Raw genomic sequence first — 21,108 nt, forward strand, 5'->3', positions numbered from 1 at the left:
CATACGAAAAACGAAATACAGACTTTTATACTTTATATTTCTTGTTCTCCTTAATAGAAAAATACATAAAGACAGAACGTGATAAATAGTTCATGATTTGATTAACATTATACTGAATAACGAAGGGCCAATTAATAAGAGAAAATTACAATTCCCTTTAAGTAACCTGAATGATTGAGCAACAGCAGACAGGAAATTAATTTTATCAATTTGTTAGTAATGGTGTCATATAAACATTAGAAACGTTTGGGTTCTTTAAACGCTCGACGAGATTAATTTTCACATTCCTCTAAAAATTACAGTAATTCAAAACTTCACTATAAGTAAATGGTCTGTGCCTGAAATACAGTTTAAAAAAGTAATTCTAAAAAGTATACATTATAATTTGGTGCAATATAAACATCCATCTTTTTGGTCGACTGGTATAATTAACGTATTATCGCATTGTTAATGTTTTTCATGAACGGGTACGTTATAATTGCCAAAACGGCTTGATTTGTATTTAACATGACGAATGACAAATTTACAATTATCTAAAGCAAAGCACACAACCCCTTTCTTGAGAAAGTAATGTTTTATAGTATATAGTTATTCACATTAGTAAATATTTGTTTAGGAGTGAAACTTGTGATGATTTTAATTCTTCCGTTCGGTACATTCGTCTTCGTCTTGACGATATTTGACAGTATGTTAAGTACTCTATTACGTTTATTTCATAATAGACGAAGATAGGATGGATCTTTTACAAAAACCTCAAACCAGCTTAGAAAGTGATACTCAAAAAATGCTACCAGGTAAAGTTTATTATTATAGCACTTTAGAGAAAAATATAGCGTGTTGTACCCGTTCAACAAATTTGTTTTTGTTTTAAATAATAATATTATTATTATATTACAATAGAAAGACAGAACAGACATATGATTTGTCAGTAGAATATGTAAGTGGTTGATACTGATGACAAAATCCTTGCAACTTGATGATAAAAATTTATTCGGCAGTCTTATGTAAAACAATTTTCCAATTTGTATTATTTAAAAAAAATAATATATTCGGCAAAGTCTTGAAAATAAAAAAATGTAATAAAAATTTAGAAAAACAGAGCGATTAAAGCACATGAAAAACTGAAATATAAATAGCATGTAGGAGAAAGTCTAATTTATTGGTAAAAATTCACATGGTTCTAACAAATTGTCTTCTACCATAAGAAGGAGTGTGAGAGAGGTATATATGTAAGTAATTAATTATATCTGAAAACTTAAATGATCAGTTCATTTTAGGTACAGATAAACTGAATTTGCAAAAAGAATTGGTATCACAAGAAAAAGTGATCGATGAGAGATTGATGTCGGTTGAGCACAAAAATGATGAATGGAAAAACTCTCGAGCAAGCCTAATTCCTTCAACTGTACAATGTTTAATAGGTAAACTTTTTCACCATCACTTAAGAACTCCATATTAGCAACGAATAAATGTCTTACATAATTTTCTATATTTTTTGATATGTTAAAGGTTGATGGTCGCCGATAAAGGCATATCATGACTACATTAAAAAGTGCACACTTACATTTAATTATCAAATATGGCACTGCACTGCAGTCAACATATCACTCGACAATCCTGAACTTATTGAACAATTACTGATGTTAAATAGGTTTTCTCAGTTCTAAAAGTTAGACTTTGTCAAATTTGTGTGTTAATTCTAGGACAAGTTATTGTATAAAATAAATATAGAAATAATTAAAAATTAAGAAAAAGTTTTCAGGTCTTTCCAGCCATGAATAGTCATATCTAAACAGGAAAATATTAAATATTGGTTTAACATATCAATTAAGGTGTAAAGTTATGGCTGAATGTATGCTGATTCCAAGAAAATATGTTTGTTGTTGTTTTAAGATATAGAAAAAAAGGAGATAACAATGTACTTCCGGTTTACAAACTGTTACTTTTCGTTAAATTTAAACCATACATACATCATACTGATTTCAAATTATTAAAGTTATAATCAATTGTAAATAAAGTAAGGCACACATAGCTACTCTCGCTTTGCTAAAAGTCACTTCTTGACGACCTAATACCAAGGTCGTATTTCTCTGTAACTAAGTGTAAAAGACAATCTGAATTAAACATTTTAAAAGAACCTAGAGCAAATGTCAAAATCAAGAACAGCAAATCATAATGTTACTGTTGTCAACATTCTCAGCCATAACTAAAGGACTTATCTTGCACTGAAAGGCAAGGAAATGCCATAATTTCTAATCCAATCTATAATGGCTAGCCAGACGTTTTGTGTAACATGCCAATCCCAACAAATTGGAATATATTTTTTAAATTTCTGAACAAAATGTATATAATTTTTTATAGATATATATTCCTTTTTTTTAAATTTTCATTTCCATAAAAATGACTTACATGGTAGAATCCAAGTATGAATGAGGCTAGATCTGAACTGAATAGTATTAAAAATTAATTAAAAGGTGTTGTTTTCAACTCTAAACGTATTTTCCAACCTGGGATAATATACCAGGATATCACGCCAAAAGTGATTATTCCCTTGATCTAAATAAATCATTCCATCTTGACTGAAGTGTAAAATCTGCGTATTTGAATCTTTTTCTCATTTATTACGGGAAAATAAATCTAACACATTGTTATCTTCCAAAAATGATTTGTTTTTACATGAAATCATTGTTGTTTCTTTATATTAATGTGTTATATGTATCTTCCCGTAATAATAAACATAATGAATCGGTTAAACACAATGAATTGGGTAACCTAAAAATATTTTCCATAAAACTTTAAAAAAATTTCAGCCGGCAAAAAAAAAATTAATCAGAACAAAATCAAATTGTCTTTCCATGAAAAGTGGATATAACTGATAATCAGAACGAAGGCAAGTGGTATTTCCAGGAAAAATATGGAAAGACCCAATAATCATAAACTCAGAATCGAAATTAGTCTTTAACCTAATAGTTATCAAAGGTACCACGATTATAATATTAATACCTCGCAATGTTCAGTCTAGCGAAAAAGAACTACTAAGACTTGCTACAAAGAAAAACTGCAACTAGAAATAATATATAAACGTTTTTGAGATATATGTCTTATTTTTGCTATTGGTTTCCTAAGATATTTATTTCACAACAAATGCAGATCAAGAGGAATCCCCAGATGAAAATTAATAACAGGTAGAGGAGAGAAATTGGAGTGCAACAACCATTTATCTATCATTATGTTCATAATTTAGCTTAACCATGTAAATCATGTATATATGGTTTGATGTATTTGAAAAAACAAAAAAGAATAAAGAAACATCACTTTTAAAAAAAAGAAAATTAGCAATAAAAATTGAAGAAAATGTTCGAGATTTAATATCAATGGATAAATTGATTTATATGTCGGTGTAGAAATTAAGAATCCTTGCAGTCTGATACTAATATCGCTAGCCAGTATTCTGACTCGATGTGATACCGAAATGAACTTAAGGAACACAAATACTAAGCTCGAAGCAGTAAGCATATACATTGGTCGATGATAGGCAAGCTGCGATTTAAATACATGTACTTGAAAATATTAACAGAACACCGAACATGAAAGTAAATATAGTGTGGATTCATTCGTTGGGACCAATTTTCTCGGATGAAGGAAAACTTGCATGTTCGTGGATATTCATTTTCACGGTTTTGCCGAAATATTTAGAAAATGTGTCATTCGTTTAAAAAAACTAATATCGTGGTTTACCTGTACTCACAAAATCCACCAAAATTGGTATCCAAAGAAAAATTATTAAATCAACAGTCATCTATGTTTTTTTATGGAGGTGACGCAGAATGATGAAAAAAATAAGCTAGCAAACGGACAACCGAATCATTAATCAAAGAGAAACATGACGAAAAAAAAATAACAATAAAAAACACTTCATCGAAAACTTAACATGGAACAAGATAATCAGATCAAGCCAAACATTTGCTCAATCCGTTTTATTTGCGTATTGTAAAAGTAAATACAGGTTCGATGGAAGGCATCTACAATTTGTAAGGGAATAAATATAATGTATATTTTGTAAACATTTTCAAATGAGGCGACATAATGTTCAGTCTGAAAAAGCAGACCACTATGCATTCATTAAATTTATGGATAACTTATATCGTCATTTCTTAAAAGATGCTGAAAGACTGCTTTTTGAACAACAATATACAGTGCAACTTGGAGGAGACATACTAAATGGTAAATTAATATTCTTACCTTTAGTTGACTATCCGTTAGAAATAAATGTCCATAACAATTACAAAAGCAACTTAAACAAAACAGATTGCATTTTCACACCCTTATTATTAATAGAGAAAGAAGAAATAACAATCGGCAATTAATCAATTTTTCGACCAGCATAAACTGTCTCTTTCCTTAAGCACAATATGACACTTATCTCTGAATAAGGATATCATGCGAAACATTACACGTGTCACATGATTACCCAAATTCAATATTATTTTTCACATCATACATGTATAATTTTATTTGACAACAAATTAATCGTATGAGAAAGCAAACAATTAACACGCAACTGTAAAACAGTTTTGGTAGATTGTTAGAACTCTAGAATTTTTAATCAGCTCATACGTCAGTGCTTTGGGAAATGACATGATTTAAACATATTGTTTTTAACCTCCTCTTTTGATCAATTTAAAATTACTTATAAATAAAAGTTGTAACTTCCTGAGGAAAAGTTGACTAAAGATAAATTATACCATTTTAAATATTCTACGAAACACTAAGGATTGTTTTGAACACAGGTATAGAGTACCTTAGCCGTATGTGGCACATCTCTTTTGAATTTTGGGTCCTCAATCCTCCTCGACTCTGTACTGGTTTGGCTTTATAATTATTTTGATCTGAACGTCAATGATGAGTCTTTTGTAGACGAAACGCGCATCCTGCGTTTTCAATTATAAACCTGGTACATTTGATAACTATTTCCAAATTCCTGGCTTTCAAATTTAAGGATTTTAACGAAACTGTTGTAAGTGAAGTGAGAAAAGATCTCCGGATGTGTGAAATTCATCGAATATTTATGAGCTTACTATCGATGATGAAAGACGGGCGATCATATGATATGTCGAGCAGGGTAATTCAATTCAAAGGGCAGGCTTGCTGACTGGTAATGTTTAAATGTTGTAGCAGATTGAACTAAAATACTTCGGCAATTCAGTAGTAGGAGGCAGATACAAATAACATATTTTAAGCAGGTATAAACCGAATAAGCATTCATTACCAGAACAACGATAAAAAATGAATAAGTAAAAAATAAGTCAGGAAAAAAAATCAAATCCGCAAATAACCGTCAATGAAAACATTTTGTTTGGTGTTTGCAGTTCGTCCACCGCCAGTTGCACTCGTCTTACAACAAGTGATAAGTACAGTTGGGTAAAACAAAACATACGATGATGATACAATGGGGTTGACTCATTTGATTGGCTAATTCCTATTATAGATTGTCATTGGCTGTATCGTCCATAGAAAGTTGAATAATTGATGAAGGTTGCACTACTGATAATATAAACATTGCAATACTAGTAACCTAGGATATCTACTTTTACGGCTAAAATTGTGCCACTGTCACAGAAATTCCATAAAAAACTATATGCAAGAAAGTAAAGTCTAAGTCCACTGCTATGTTTTAAGACATAAACACACCTTTAATTTTTCTCTTCTTTGTGAGAAGCAATCCAGTATCAAGAAACATATGATACATGCACTATTCTATATGTTCAAATTGTAGCTATATATCACCTATGCTGGCTGTATTGGTATTTTACTAAATAGAAATAAAAATAGTTCACAATTCGGAAGCTCGAATCATCTCTTCTATCGTATTGCATTCTTTTTAACAGTCCCTTATTGTGAATTTTGAAATGTTAGTAAACTTTTCAGCAGACTTGCTGTAGTCGTATATCATGTTGTAGTTAATACTTTTTAACATAGATGCAGAACATGCGAAAAAGCAAAGACCAGATATTTCAACAGAGTGGTCAGGTAAGATTCTTTCCACTGATATCTGTATTTGTAAATATAGATTGCCTTGCGAAAAGGAAGACGAACAACATTTCGATTTAATAATTGGGTTATGAAATATATGCAATATGCATTTTCCACTTTATAGAATTCATTTGAACTTGTTTCGAGTTCACCTCTCTTTTCGAAAAGAATGTTAAAACACATGAGCTTAAATAATTCGAATTAAGTAGTAAGGTCAAGATGCGTATTAGTTCCTCCATAGACCGTAATGGTAACATTTTCTTCTGTTGCTCAGTCCATATCGTTAACTTGGATATGTGTGATGGCTTGTTTCGAAGCTGAGACATTTTGACGTAGGTTAAATATTCGGGGTACGAATTGAGATTACTTGTTCCGTAAATTAGCAAACCCTGGGTATCCTTTTGTGAGGCGGCTTCTCGTGGTAAAAAATCCCATTTTTAACACAACAAGTTCTTTGAAAATTGAATACTTTGAACACATTTAATAGCTCCATAGTTTTTACACATTTATTCTGTGTTCCCATACTTTCTAAATTAGCACAAATGGTAAATCTCAGTCACTAGTTCATCATAGAAAAGTGTCAAATATCACTACATAGAGATTTTTTGTTTACGCGTGACTTTTGAGTTCCTCATTTCAAGGCGCATTAGGGATATTGTACCATATTGAAATCCATAGTTCTGATTTTTCCAAATATTTGTATGTGATCTTTATCGGTAAATTTTACTTTTGTCGAATGCATACATAATTCGAAATAACTCTTGGATGGAATTTCCAGATCTCTCAGGTTAAAATTATTCATACTATCATGCGGTTATATTGAGGAACATTTTCGAGATCTTGTACGGTTGCATAGAAGTAGATAAAAAAACAATGTTCGGAGAGATAATTCTCTAGGTTATGCAGTTTAAACGCGTATAAACTGTTCGATAGCATTTGTTAAATAATTTAGCGATATCTTTCAAAAAGCGCAATGAAATGGGCGCAATAAAATGTATCAGAACATGATAAAAAGGTGGTTTTACATTGTTATTTCGGGGCCTATTATAGCTGACCTGTGGTACGGGCTTTGCTCATGTTGAAGGCCGTACGGTGACCTCTAATTGTTAATTTCTGTGTCATTTCGGTCATTTTGGGAAAATTGTCCCATTAGCAATCATACCACATCTTCTTTTTTTATATATCTCCCTGGAAAGTGGAAAAGTCACCTTTGCTCATGGACATATTAAATTATAAAACAAGCTTTAAATTATGCAAGTGGAAAATATTGACGGTTTGGGAAAGTATAATCAATCTGTTATAAGTAGATGTTCCAGTTGTGATACGTTTAAATCAAATCCAAATTCCGACCAAAAAAACAAGGCAAATAGTTGCCACTCCAACAATTGCATGACGCAATATTATACAGAAACAAAAAAAAAAAAAAAAAATTCGAAATGGCTGAACTATATATGCGGCGATGTATATAATATAAAGTAATTTTTTAATAGTGTTAAGGAAATTGATATTAACACATCAATCGGTACGTAATCTCATAGCAAAAAAGATAAATATCGAATCGAACTGTATATATTGACAAGCTATGCAAAGATTATAAATAATAAAACAAATACTTTAGTAAAATTGCAACTTGAACCTAGGTCGAAATTTCGAACATTCGAAATAGGAAAAATCCGTGGCTCTATTGTCCGCCAAATTGTAAAAGAATATCTTCTTTAAAAGGCTTCGGCAACCAGTTTCAGAAATGTTTCAATGTGACAAAAGTTAAAAAGAACTCGCACAACCACTCTTTTAATAACAGGTGATTGAAATGTATCATGACACTGAATTGAGAGTTATATAAGTACAAAAACAAAGATATGTTTTCTTTCTTTTAGGATGCATAGTCAATTTATTATAAGCAGCTATTCAAATGATAATCTGTTAAACAAAATTCATAGCTCCGACTTACGAAATTGTTATACAAAAAAGACATAAAACACATTTAACTGTAGAGCAAGAAAGGGAAACGAGTTACAACTACAACAATTGCAAGACACAATATCATACAGTAATAAAATAACAGAAACAACCTTAAACAATCTAGAAAATATTAACCTGACATCATTTTGAAATACAACTTACTGTATGCTTTTAAGGGAAATGCTCAACATTACAGCATTTTAATGAATTCAAAATATATCAATATATATCTGTATTTTTCTCAAATTATATATTGAAGAAAAATATTATATTTTCGGCTATGATCCAACAGATAACAAGATATTTTAGTTTAGAAAATGACATTAACATGAATAGTAAACTGTACAGGTATAATGCAAAGAAAATGAAGAATGGACAAAAGATATCAGAGGAAAATTTAAACACATAAATCGACATGGTTAACCCAGAAATAGAGAAAAAAAAATCCTAATAAAAAATAGAAAAACAGAGCGATTAAAGCACATAAAAAAATGAAATATAAGGAGCATGTAGGAGAAATTTAAAGATTTAAGATGTATTCAACTAGACACATGGAAGTAGGTTGTAAACCGAATTGCTCCGAAAATAAGAATGGTTATGTTTTAATAAATATACCAATCGTGTAAATGATTATAAATGATTTTGAAAAAATGTATCATTTGTTGGTAAAAATACACATGGTTCTAACAAATTGTCTTCTACCATATGAAGGAGTGTTAGAGAGGTATGTATGTAATTAATTGTATCTGAAAACTTAAATGATCAGTTCATTTTAGGTACAGATAAACTGAATTTGCAAAAAGAATTGGTCTCACAAGAAAAAGTGATTGATGATAGATTGATGTCGGTTGAGCACAAAAATAATGAATGGAAAAACTCTCCAGGAAGCCTAATTCCTTCAACTGTACAATGTTTAATAGGTAAACGTTTTCACCATCACTTAAAGAGGCACTAGCTGTCAAATTCATGGTCACCGATTTGACTCAAATTCTCATATTTTATTTATAACAGTGTAAAGCATGTATTCAAACTACCAAAAGTCTAAAATAAACAGTTTTCTTAGCATGGGGTAGATAATATGTAGGTTCATTTCGTGTGTATTTTAGTCCAGACGGCACCTACATAACTATCGATTTGACCTCAGATGACCAAATAAGCGATGTAAACATGAATAAAGATATGAATAGATTGAACCAACACGTGCAATTGGATTTTTGTTTAGGTCTGTATTTTAAAGATTAAATATATATGTTTCTCATTGTTTTTAACCGTATCAGAATGATTTTATATGGATCGAATCAGTACTCAAATGACTTACCGTAGTTTCACTTTCATTGTTGACATTCTTTTTCTTCAAATAACCAGTACACATACAATGCATGCGTTGTCAATCTCTAGCAAGGGGTTAAATTGAAGTTCACATTTATACGGATTTAATGAGGTCGACTTAGACCGTGTTCACATTGACCTAAACTCGGTGTTGTGTTAATGTAACACACACATAAACTAAACACAATTACGTTCCCATTAATAAAACTCAATGTTTACATGTAGTTTAAATCATGTTTTGTCTACATGCAGTCTATAGTCGATGTCGGCCTTATGTAGGTTAAGTGTACACAAAACTAGGCATTCGGAACTATAATTTTCCCATGTATATTTAAAAAGAAACAATTTTTATATAAAATTGATACTTATAACACTTTTTAATAAAGTTCTTTACAGAAATATTTGTCTAAACTTGATATATTTATTTGTTATAAAACACTGTACGTAGCCTTATTAACCCCTAATCAAGACTTATCCCCCTAATCAATACTCTTCCATCATCATTGCCGAACATATAATTCATTTGAAAAGGTCTTCCCGGATCGATTGGACGTACACACTGACAGAAATATTTGCCACTGGTCTTTATACTCAAACAACGATTCACTCATAAATGCATTACTGAAAAAAGGGGAAGGTTAATTGTTTGATTGTGTAGTATCTCAGATACGTTAAAATACAATTAGAAAGAGAAGTAAAAAAATAACAATACCACTCCCTTTGCCAAATAGTCCTTGGAGAAAAAATACCATTTGAAACAAACAGAAAAGATAGAAATGTAGTGATCCTTAACATCGCAATTATTTTTCTTCGACTGTAAGCACGCTGATGGCGATCCTACGTTTTTAATGCGTAATCGAGACATCGTAAAACTACTGCAAATAATCCAAAATAACTTTCTTAAAGGAGCAACCACTTTACTTAAAAAAAGGGGGGGGTTCTGAGTCAAAAAAAATTTCGCACGGGAAAGTTTATAATTAGTTTTTTTTCCGATGGTACCAATTCAATATTTATCACAATAATGTATGGGGAAACTTTGGATTCAGAATATTTGTTCATTCTAATCATCTGGATGACCCGATTTTTTAAAATCAAATTGTGGAAAAATCCATCCCCCCTTTTTTTTAAATCAAATGGTCGTTCACTACTGCTAGAAAAGTTGTTCGAAAATATGAATTCGGTTCTACGTAATGAACATTAAAATGACATATAGTTTGCAAGTGTGAACAAATCTTATGTACAGGTAGCTAAACAAGGTGTGTAGATGTGAACAAATTTAAAGTGAAACTAGTGTACATTACATTAAACCAAATGTAAACATGTTTACTGTACACGCCGTTTGGTATGAACACGGCCTTATTTACTTGCAAGTGAATAAGTAATTATCAATGAATCTTTGCTTTATTTGACAAAATTGAACCATTTTGGCTGCTAAAAGCGAATTTTTATTTCACTATTTCACTTTCACTATTGATTGAACAAAAAAAAATCTGACTTTAGTTTTTTATATATCTCGTAGCTAGTGCACCGTTAAGAACTCCATTATAGCAACGAATAAATTTCTTACATAATATTCTATATTTTTTGTTATGTTAAAGATTGATGGTCGCCGATAAAGGCATAACTTAAATACATTAAAAAGTGCACACTTACATTTGATTAATAAATTCTAAGCTTTGTAAAAAAATTTCAATAAATGTTTGAATTGTCAGTAGCACTGTGTGTCTTTATATTTATCAAATATGGCACTGCACTGCATTCAACATATCACTCGACAACTTCATCAACTTCTTAATCAATTACTGATGTTAAATAGGTTTTTTTCAGTTCTAAAAGTTAGACTTTGTCAAATTTGTGCGTTAATTCTAGCATGTCTAGGACTAGTTATTGTATAAAATAAATATAGAAATAATTAAAAATTAAGAAAAACGATTTTAAAGTTTTCCAGCCCTGAATACTCAGATTTAGACAGGAAATATTAAATATTGGTTTAACATGTCAATCCAGGTGTAAAGTTATGGCTGCATGTATGCTGATTCCAGGAAAATATGTTTTTTGTTGTTGTTTTAAGAAATAGAAAAAAAAAGGAGATAACAATGTACTTCCGGTTTACAAACTGTTACTTTTTGTTCACCATACATCATACTGATTTCAAATTATCAAAGTTATAAATAATTGTAAATAAAGTAAGGCACACATAGCTATCTCGCTTTGCTAAAAGTCACGTCCTGACGACCTTTTACCAAGGTCGTATTTCTCTGTAACCCAGTGTAAAAGACAATCTGATTTTAACTCGAAGCTTTAAGAAATTAGAGAAAATGTCAAAATCAAGAGCGGCAAATCATTATGTTACTGTTGCCAAAATTCTCAGCCATAACTAAAGGACTAATTTTGCACTGAAAGGCAAGGGAATGCCATAACTTCTTATCCAATCTCTCATGGCTAGCCAGACGTTTTGTGTAACATGACAACCCCAACAAGTTGGAATATATATTTTTTTAGATTTCTGAACAAAATGTATATATATATATATATAAGTACGTCTGAGTCAGTGACAACTCTACAACAGATGTATCCATCGGATCGCCATCAATGATGGCGATACATGGCTGTGTACATAATGTATATACAACTCGTCTAAACATCAACCCAACAATGACGAGTTGTATATACATTATGTACACAGCCATGTATCGCCATCATTGATGGCGATCCGATGGATACATCTGTTGTAGAGTTGTCACTGACTCAGACGTACTTATAAATATAATTATTTTCTGTGACTGTATATTACATTAATTTGTAGGATCCTTTACTATAGATAATTTAGCTGATCTGTAATAATAACATCTTCATGCCTTATATATCATGTACTGCAGTACGCCGCTAGATTAAAACTGACGTGGAAAGGTAACACACGGCCAGCGAAAGCTCTTTTTTTGAGAGCCCAGGTGGTCGTGTGGTCTAGCGGGACGGCTGCAGTGCAGGCGATTTGGTGTCACGATATCACAGTAGCATGGGTTCGAATCCCGGCGAGGGAAGAACCAAAAATTTGCGAAAGCAAATTTACAGATCTAACATTGTTGGGTTGATGTTTAGACGAGTTGTATATATATATATATATATATATATTCCTTTTTTTAATTTCATTTCCATAAAAATGACTTCCACAGTAGAATCCAAGTACGAATGAAGCTAAATCTGAACTGAATAGTATTAAAAATTAAGTATAAGGTATTCTTTTCAACTCTCAACGTATTTTTCAACTTGGGATATTATACCAGGATATCATGCCAAAAGGGATTATTCCCTTCATCTAAATAGATCACTCCATATTGACTCAAGTGTAAAATCTGCGTATTTTAATATATTTCTCATTTATTACGGGAAGATAAATATAACACATTGTTATCTTCCAAAAATGATGTGTTTCTAAATCAAATCATTTTTGTTCCTATATGCTAATGTGTGAGATTGATCTCCCCGTAATAATAAACATAATTAATCGGTTATACACAGTGATTTGGTTAACCTAAAAATATTTTCCATAAAACTTCTAAAAAATATCAGCCGGTAAAAATAAAAATTAATCAGAACAAAATAAAAATGTCTTTCCATGAAAAGTGAATATAACTGATATCAGAACGAAGGCAATTGAAAATAGTCTTTAACCTAATAGTTATCAAAGGTACCAGGATTATGATATTAATACCTCGCAATGTTCAGCATAGCGAAAAAAGTACTACTTAGACTTGCTACAAAGAAAAAAAACTCCAACTTGAAATAATATACATGATATATATACGTTTTTGAATTATGTCATATTTTTGCTATTGGTTTCCTAAGATATTTATTTCACAACAAATGCAGATCAAGATGAATCACCAGATGAAAATGAATACCAGGTAGAAGAGAAAAATTGGAGTGCATCAATTTTCTATATATCATTATGTTCAAAATTTAGCTTAACCATGTATATCATTTATATATGGTTTGATGTATTCCCCCAAAAAAATAAAAAAAATAAAGACACATCACTTTTTGAAAAAAGAAAATTAGCAATAAAAATTGCAGAAAATGTTCGAGATTTAATATCAATGGAGACATTGATTTATATGCCGGTGTATAAATTAAGAATCCTTGTAGTCTGATACTAATATCGCTAGCCAGTATTCTGACTCGATCTGATACCAAAATGAACTTAAGACTAAGATCAATGTATGTTAGGAAGAGGAACACAAATACTGAGCTCGAGGCAGTTAACATATACATTGGTCGATGAAAGGCAAGCTGCAATATAAATATATGTACATGAAACAATTAACGGAACACCGAACATGAAAGTAAATATAGTGTGGATTCATTCGTTGGGACCAATTTTCGTGGATGAAGGAAAACTTGCATGTTCGTTCATATTTATTTTCTTGGTTTTGCCGAAATCTGTAGAAAATGTGTCATTCGTTAAAAGAAATTAATATCGTGGTTTACCTGTACTAAAAAAATCCACGAAAATTGGTATCCTAAGAAAAATTATTAAATCCACAGTCCACTTTTTGTCTTTATGGAGGTGACGCAAAATGATAAAAAAAAAAAAAATAAGATAGCAAACGGACAACCGAATCATTAATCAAAGAGAAACATGACGAAAAAAAATAACAATAAAAAAAACACTTCATCGAAAACTTAACATGGAACAAGATAAGCAAATCAAGCCGAAAATTTGCTCAATCAGTTTCATTTGCGTATTGTAAAAATAAATACAGGTTCGATAAAAGGCATCTACAATTTGTAACGGAATAAATATAATGTATATGTTTTAAACAGTTTCAAATGAAGCGACATAATGTTCAGTCTGAAAAAGTAGACCACTATGCATTCATTAAATTTATGGATAACTTATATCGTCATTTCTTAAAAGATGCTGACAGACTGCTTTTTGAACAACAACATACAGTGCAACTTGGAGGAGACATACTAAATGGTAAATTAATAGTATTACCTTTTGTTGACTATCCGTTAGACATAAATGTCCATAACAATAACAAAAGCAAGTTAAACAAAAAAAATTGCATTTTCGCACCCTTATTCATATGTTATTATTAGTAGAGAAAGAAAAAATAAAAATCTGCAATTAATCAATTTTTCGACCAGCCTAGTCTGTCTCTTTCCTTTTAAGCACAATATGACACTTATCACTGAATAAAGATATCATGCGAAACATTACAAGTGTCACATGATTACCAAGATCGGCTTACTTTTCTCGATTTCCGCTTGTTTGCCAAGCCGTTGTTAGTTCATTTTCTCATGACTTCTGAATTTCATTTTGGTATCTTCAATATAAGTTTTTATATTATATAATTTTATTTGACAACAAATTAATCGTATGAGAAAGCAAACAATTAACACGCAACTGTAAAACAGTTGTGGTAGATAGTTAGATCTCTAGAGTGTTTAATCAGCTCATACGTCAGTGCTTGTGGAAATGACATGATTTGAACATATTGTTTTAACCTTCTCCTTTGATCAATTTAAAACTACTTAGAAATAAAAGTTGTAACTTACTGAGGAAGCCGACTATAGATAAATTTTACCATTTTAACTATTCAACGAAAAACTAAGGATTGTTTTGATCACAGGCATAGATTACCTTAGCCGTATTTGGCACATCTTTTTGGAATTGTGGGTCCTCAATCCTCTTCAACTCTGTACTTGTTTGGCTGTATAATTATTTTGATCTGAACGTCAATGGCGAGTCTTTTGTAGACGAAACGCTCGTGCATCTAGCGTTTTCAATTATAAACCTGGTACATTTTGGATAAATATCTATAAATTCCTGGCTTTCAAATTTAAGGATTTAACGTAACTGTTGTTAGTGAAGTGAGAGAAAACCCCCGGATGTGTGAAATTCATCGAATTCTATTTTTATGAGCCAACTATCGATGATGAAAGACACGCGATCATATGGTATGTCGAGCATGGCAATTCAAATCAAATGTCATGCTACTGACTGGTAATGTTTAAATGTTGTAGCAGATTGAAAAAAAAAATACTTAGGCAATTCAGTAGTAGGAGGCAGATACAAATAAAATAATTAAAACCAGGTATAATCCGAATTAGCATGTATTACCAGAACAACGATAAAAAATGTATAAGCCAAAAAAAAAGTCAGGAAAAAGAATCAAATCCGCAAAGAACCGTCAATGAACACATTTTGTTTTGTGTTTGTAGTTCGTCCACCGCCATTTGCAAACGTCTTACAACAAATAATAAGTACAGTTTGGTAAAACAAAACATGCAGTGATGACACAATAGGGTTGACTCATTTGATTAGCTTATTCCTATTATAGATTGTCATTGGCTGTATCGTCAATAGAAGGGTGAATACTTGCTGAAGGTTGCACTACTGATAATATAAGCATTGCAATTACCTAGAATATTTACTTTTACGGCTAAAATTGTGCCACTGTCACAGAAATTCCATAAAAAACTATATACAAGAAAATAAAGTCTAAGTCCACTGCTATGTTTTAAGATATAAACACACTTTGAATTTTTCTGTTCTTTTTGAGCAGCTATCCAGTATCAAGAAACATATGATACATGCACTAGACTATATGCTCAAATTGTAGTTATATATCTCCTATGCTGGCTGTACTAGTATTTTACTAAATAGAAATAAAAATAGTTCACAGTTCGAAAGCTCGAATCATCTATTTTATCGTATCGCATTGTTTTTAACAGTCCCTTATTGTGAATTTTGAAATGTTAGTCAACTTTTCAGCAGACTTGCTGTAGTCGTATATCATGTTGTAGTCAATACTTTTTAACATAGATGGAGAACATGTGAACACGCAAAGACCAGATATTTCAACAGTTTTCTCAGGTAAGATTCTTCCCATTGATATCTGTATTTGTAATTATAGTTTGCTTTGCGAAAAGGGAGACGAACAACATTTCGATTTAATATTTGGTTTAAAATGAAATATATGCAATATGTATTTTCCACTTTATAAAATTCATTTGAACTTGTTTTGAGTTCACCTCTTTTTTCGAAAAGAATGTAAGAACACATGAGCTTAAATAATTCGAATTAAGTTGTAAGAGGTAGATACAAAGGACGTAATTAAAACCAGGTATTATAATCCGAATTAGCATTCATTACCAGAACAACGATAAAAAATGCATAAGTCAAAAATAAGTGAAGAAAAAGAATCAAGTCCGCAAATAACCGTCTATAAACACATTTTGTTTTGTGTTTGCAGTTCGTCCACCGCCAGTTGCACTCGTCTTACAACAAATGATAAGTACAGTTTGGTAAAACAAGACATGTGATGATGACACAATGGGGGTTGACTCATTCGATTGGCTAATTCCTATTATATATTGTCATTGGCTTTATCGTCCATAGAAAGGTGAATAATTGCTGAAGGTTGCACTACTGATAATATAAGCATTGAAATTACCTATTTTATCTTCTTTTACGGCTAAAATTGTGCCACTGTCACAGAAATTTCATAAAAAAAAATTATTTGTGAGAAAGTAAAGTCTTAGTCTACTGGTATGTTTTAAGATATAAACACACCTTGAATTTTTTTTCTTCTTTGTGAGCAGCAATCCAGTATCAAGAAACATATGATACATGCACTAGACTATATGTACAAATTGTAGTAATAATATCTCCTATGCTGGCTGTACTGGTATTTTACTAAATAGAAATAAAAAGTTCACAATTCGGAAGATCGAATCACCTCTTCTATCGTATCGCATTCTTTTTTAACAGTCCCTTATTGTGAATATTGAAATGTTATTCAACTTTTCAGCAGACTTGCTGTAGTCGTATATCATGTTGTAGTCAATACTTTTTAACATAGATGCAGAACATTCGAACACGCAAAGATCAGATATTTCAACAGTGTTCTCAAGTAAGATTCTTTCCACTGATATCTGTATTTGTAAATATAGTTTGCAATGCGAAAAGGGAGACGAACAACATTTCGATTGAATAATTAGGTTATGAAATATATGCAATATGTATTTTCCACTTTATAGAATTCATTTGAACTTGTTTAGAGTTCACCTCTCTTTTCGAAAAGAATGTAAGAACACATGAGCTTAAGTAATTCGAATTAAGTTAAGTAGTAGGGTTAAGATGCGTATTAGTTTCTCCATAGGCCGTAATGGTAACGTTTTCTTCTGTTGCTTAGTCTATATCGTTAACATGGATATTTGTAATGGCTCGTTTTGAAGCTGAGACATTTTGACATATGTGGTTACATGTTCGGGGTACGACCCGTTTTTAACACTATTAGTTTTTTTGAAAATTTAATACTTTGAACACATTTTTAAAATAGCTCCATAGATTTTACACATTTATTCTGTGTTGCCCTACTTTCTAAATTAACACAAATGGTTAAGCTCAGTCACTTGTTTATTTTAGAAAAGTGTAAAATATCACTACACAGAATTTTTTTGTTTACACGTGACTTTTGAGTTCCTTATTTTAAGGCGCATTAGAGATATTGTCCCATATTGAAATCCATAGTTCTGATTTTTCCAAATATTTTTATGTGATCTTTATTGGTACATTTTACTTTTGTCGAATGTATACAGAAATAACTCTTTAATGGAATTTCCAGATCTCTCAGGTTAAAGTTATTCATACTATTATACAGTTATATTGAGGAACATTTTCAAGATCTTGTTCGGTTGCATAGAAGTAGATACAAAAAACAATGTTCGGAGAGACAATTTTGACGAAGAAAAATGATAGGTTATGCAGTTTAAACGCATATAAACTGTTCGATAGCATTTGTTAAATAATTTAGCGACATTTTTCAAAAAGCGCAATGAAAATGTATCAGAACATGATAAAAAGGTGGTTTTACATTGTCATTTCGGGGCCTTTTATAGCTGATCTGCGATACGGGCTTTGTTCATGTTGAAAGCCGTACGGTGACCTCTAATTGTTAATTTCTGTGTCATATTGGTCATTTGTGGAAAGTTGTGTCATTGGAAATCATACTACATCTTCTCTTTTTATATATCTCCCTGGAAAAGTGGAAAAGTCACCTTTGCTCATGGAAATATTAAATTATAAAACAAGCTTTAAATTATGCAAGTGGAAAATATGTAAGGTTCGGGAAATTATAATCAATCTGTTATAAGTAGATGTTCCAGTTGTAATACGTTTAAACCAAATCACAATTCCGACCAAAAAACAAGGCAAATAGTTGCAATATTATACAGAAACAAAAATTTAACGGCAACGAACAAAAACAATTTAGATTCGAAATGACTGAACTATATATATATGCGGAGATGTATATAATATAAAGTAATTAATTATTAGTGTAAAGGAAATTGATATTAACATATTAGGTACGTAATATCAGGGAAAAAAATATATATATCGAATTGAAATTCATATATTGATAAGCTATGCAAAGATTATAAATAATAAAACAAATAGGTAAAATTGCAACTTGAACCTAGGTCACTATATCGAACATTCGAAAAAGGAAAAATCCGTGGCTGTGTAGTCCGTCAAATTGTAAAAGGATATCCTCTTTAAAAGGCTACGGCAACCAGTTTCAGAAATGTTTCGATGTGACAAAAGTTAAACTGAACTCGAACCACCACTTTTTTAAAAACAAACAAAGAAACAAACAGATGATTAAAATGTATCATGACAGTGAACTGAGAGTTATATAAGTACAAATACAAAGATATGTTTTCTTTTAGGATGCATAGTAAAATTATTATAAGCAGCTATTCTAATGATAATCTGTGAAACAAAAATCATAGCTCCGACTTAAGAAATTGTTATACAAAAAAGACACAAAACACATTTAACTGTAGAGCAAGAAAGGGAAACGAGTTACAACTACAACAATTGCAAGACACAATATCATACAGTAATAAAATAACAGAAACAACCTTAAACAATTTAGAAAATTAGAAATACAACTTACTGTATGCTTTTAAGGGAAATGCTCAACATTACAGCTTTTAATGAATTAAAAATATATCAATACATATCTGTATTTTTCTCAAATTAGGTATTTTCGGCTATGATCCAACAGGTAACAAGATATTTTAAAAATTGACATTAACATGAATAGTAAACTGTACAGGTATAATGCAAAGAATGGACAAAAGATGCCAGATGGAGATAAGAACACATAGATCGACAATAAACTGACAACGCCATGTTTAAAACAAAAATAGAGAAACAGATCAATGGTAAAACACCGAACAAAACATAGAAAACTTAAGACTGGGTTACACTTACAAAACATTGGGATGATCTCAGGTGGTCCGAAAGGGTAACATATCAGGCTCCATATGTAGCATCCGTATTGTTGCTCATGTTATTACAAACCTGTTAAACAGTTGTATTCGGTAGGTCACATTCGTGAAAAGGGAACAGGATTGTAGTTACGACATGATAAGAAACATATCTGATATCATCTGTGCAACGGATATTTCATTACTTGAATGTGTTTGTATTCATTAAAGTAGCATTATTTTCTGTGTTAATTATAATGACAAAACAATTAATATGGAAAGCTGTTTTTCACATGACAACTTTGAAAAAAAGAAAACAGATATGATTTAATAAAAATAATGATAATATAAGTAAAGGTTAAGTTTTAAGTAAAGTAAATATTATTAATTCAAGGACACAATATGTGTTAACAATGCATAAAGGTTAAAGACATTGTGTATCCCTAGTTGTTTTAAGAAATTATCAATATATAGTATTTGAAATGTTATTATTGAACAGAAATATCTTTCCTGATTGATGATGCCGATGATGCAGATGACAAGCCAGTAGGGTGGGCACCACCGGCGCCGCCTCCACCACCGGATCCACCAAATCCTGACACATAATATCAAGATATTTTAAAAACCACTTCGAATAACTGACTTTAAATTTATTAGCCATCACATTCAATGATATTGTGTATTTTTATATAAAGCTTAGGGTAATTTGTTTGATTGTTTTTAAATATTTCAATCTACTACATGTAGGTATATAAGCCAAGTATCTGAGAAAAAAAAGTTATAGACACCGCATATTTTTCACGTGCGTGTCTCAACTTGTTGAAATAATAGTGTTACCTCATGTTTAATGTATAAAGTATAAATTAAAAAAAAACACGTTAAAAAGGCAAAAAAAAAAGTACGCCATAACATGTTGGCTAAATACAGCTATGGTAGTTTTTCCCTGAAGTACAAAAGCCTTTGTTCTAAAAAAAATAACTTTTGATTTATAATCTGGCCTATATCAAAGATCGTTCATGTCTACATATGTGTGTGTTCATGTATGAAGATAGTACTATAACACCACAAAATAGATTTGACTTTTCGACTCATTTTTGTAAAAAGACACAGGGATAGTTATATTTCTATAATTCTATATTTCATGTGCAAAAAAATATAAATAAATATTTGTATAACCTTGGTTTATGTTTGAAAAAATGCCTTGTTTGTTTTATTTTGTTGTAATTCGATTATTTAGACATTTTTCTAAACGAATCCAAACTCTCCTGCCGCTGCATTATATTATATTTCGGTACATATCTGATTTCAAGAGGCATTTACAGTTACATGTGTAGAGAAAATAATTTAGGTATGTATAACCAATTGCTTGCTACATGAAACCGAAGTAAAAAAAACATCTTCAATATAAAACTGAACATACAAACGAAAATAAAAAATACTTGTGATACAATATATATTATGCTATGTCGTGGCAGTAAGTTTTTATTTGCTTAAGAG

The 21,108-nt window shown here is 30.9% G+C and overlaps 1 protein-coding gene across 1 annotated transcript; it reads left to right on the forward strand.

Moving 5' to 3' along the window:
• Positions 1 to 723: 723 nt before the first annotated feature.
• On the forward strand, positions 724 to 20,791 carry LOC143083572 (uncharacterized). The gene is made up of 10 exons (XM_076259831.1): positions 724 to 794; positions 1,278 to 1,421; positions 4,162 to 4,224; positions 5,980 to 6,030; positions 8,772 to 8,915; positions 14,243 to 14,305; positions 16,157 to 16,207; positions 17,196 to 17,246; positions 19,383 to 19,406; positions 20,111 to 20,791. The coding sequence occupies exons 1-10, from the start codon at positions 734 to 736 to the stop codon at positions 20,215 to 20,217; spliced, it is 759 nt and encodes a 252-aa protein (XP_076115946.1). The 5' UTR covers positions 724 to 733; the 3' UTR covers positions 20,218 to 20,791.
• The last annotated feature ends 317 nt before the right edge of the window (positions 20,792 to 21,108 follow it).

This window comes from Mytilus galloprovincialis, chromosome 7 (assembly GCF_965363235.1).
Source record: "Mytilus galloprovincialis chromosome 7, xbMytGall1.hap1.1, whole genome shotgun sequence".
Classification (NCBI taxonomy): domain Eukaryota; kingdom Metazoa; phylum Mollusca; class Bivalvia; order Mytilida; family Mytilidae; genus Mytilus; species Mytilus galloprovincialis.